General features: G+C 19.3%; 1 protein-coding gene across 1 annotated transcript, besides 7 other annotated features; it reads left to right on the top strand.

Moving 5' to 3' along the window:
* Positions 1 to 124: 124 nt before the first annotated feature.
* EDI_253500 (uncharacterized protein) lies at positions 125 to 748 on the top strand (the record flags this gene model as incomplete). The annotated part of the gene is made up of 1 exon (XM_001739643.1): positions 125 to 748. One exon carries the CDS (start codon positions 125 to 127, stop codon positions 746 to 748), a length of 624 nt encoding a protein of 207 aa, XP_001739695.1.
* Positions 352 to 400: a sequence feature (AT_rich).
* Positions 445 to 497: a sequence feature (AT_rich).
* Positions 749 to 754: 6 nt separating the features above from the next.
* Positions 755 to 803: a sequence feature (AT_rich).
* Positions 804 to 827: 24 nt separating this feature from the next.
* Positions 828 to 966: a microsatellite.
* A 175-nt stretch (positions 967 to 1,141) lies between these two features.
* Positions 1,142 to 1,191: a sequence feature (AT_rich).
* Positions 1,192 to 1,470: 279 nt separating this feature from the next.
* Positions 1,471 to 1,492: a sequence feature (AT_rich).
* Positions 1,493 to 1,526: 34 nt separating this feature from the next.
* Positions 1,527 to 1,554: a sequence feature (AT_rich).
* Positions 1,555 to 1,557: the final 3 nt, after the last annotated feature.

The following is a 1,557-nucleotide window of genomic DNA, read 5'->3' as shown; positions in this document are numbered from 1 at the left end:
GTTAAAAAACAAAGTCTTATTATTATTATTCCACCAAATTTAAAGTCATTAACAATTAACAGTTGTAAGTCATCAATTGATATTTCAAAATGTCATTTAAAAAAGTTAGTATTAAATAATTACCATGGGAAAATTAATAGAGATACATGATGACAATTTAGAAAAAGTTGAAATTAGTTCTAGACAAGAAGTAAAATGGTATCATAATGGGACATTACTAAAAGAAAATGAAATTTATGTAGATACAATTAAAATTACTTCACTAATAATTAATCATTGTGATAATTTTATAAATGTTGAAAATAATAACAATTTGCAAACTATCATTTTCAAATATAATGATAAAGAAACTATATTAAATAATATTCATTTTTTTACTTTTAGAAATAATAATATAAATCTTTGTGATTACAAAGGGCATGAAATAGATTTTAGTGAATATCCTTTTAATTATATTAATTTACAAAATTGTCAATTTAATTTTTTAAAATTAAAATGTAACTCAATTAATTTAACTTGTGTTGAATGTAATAATTTAATTGTTGATGGAACTTGTCATAGTATGAATTTTTATGGTTGTAAAATAGAAACAGTAACCTGTGATGTTATTAGGTACTTAACGTATAAAAATTCACAAATTACTGAGGTAAATGCAAATGAAATAATACTTAGTTTTGGACCAAAAACAAAAGTGAAAAAATGGAATATTAAAAATATGAAAAGTAGTGAAGAACCTACTAAATGTTGATAATACATTTTTTAATATTTAGTTAAATTTGGTTTTATTGTTTTTAATTTTAAAAGGTTAATATCTAGTAATATCATCATTAATTTTTTTAATTTTATTTGATAATTATATCATTTGTTTGTTTATTCTTTTTTTATTTCTTTTTTTTTAATATATTGCTATAATATATTCTATTATAATTCACTCTATTTAATTTTATCCATTTGTTATTTCTTATTATTCCTGTTGTTTCTCGTTTTTTAATTAGAATAACTTTTGTATGAATATTTTTTAGTATTTGAAACTATAATTAATTTCGTTTTCAATTTAATGAACTTCCATTAATTTTTTTATACTAAATAGTAGTATTATTATCATTACTTTTTATTCTTCTTTGTTTTGTATTTATCAAAGTATATAAAATATTTTATCATTTTTATCATTACATTTATTCAATTTTTTTACGTTATATTATTTCGCACTCTCTAACTAATTTTTAATTCATCTTTTTAATAACTTCTTTCTTTTTTGTATTTTGATTCTTTTCATACTTCCTCAAAATACTATTGTTATACTTCCCTGTAAAAGAGTGGTCTTATTCTATTACTTCTATCACCTAATTACCTCTTTAATTTTTATCTAATAACTTTTCAATGAGTTATTCATATTAACACTCAAATAACCATTTCATCAACCATGAAAAGATCCTAAAAAATATACTAAAACCGTTCAAATAGTGATACTTTTTATAATTTTTTAAAAAAAGATTTCGTTATTTTCATATTCAAACTTTCATGACAAATTAATATATCAAAATTTATTTTATAGTT

This window comes from Entamoeba dispar, genomic scaffold, assembly GCF_000209125.1.
Source record: "Entamoeba dispar SAW760 scf_1105229462311 genomic scaffold, whole genome shotgun sequence".
NCBI classification, from domain to species: domain Eukaryota; phylum Evosea; order Mastigamoebida; family Endamoebidae; genus Entamoeba; species Entamoeba dispar.
This window is presented reverse-complemented; position numbering and strand designations above follow the sequence as displayed.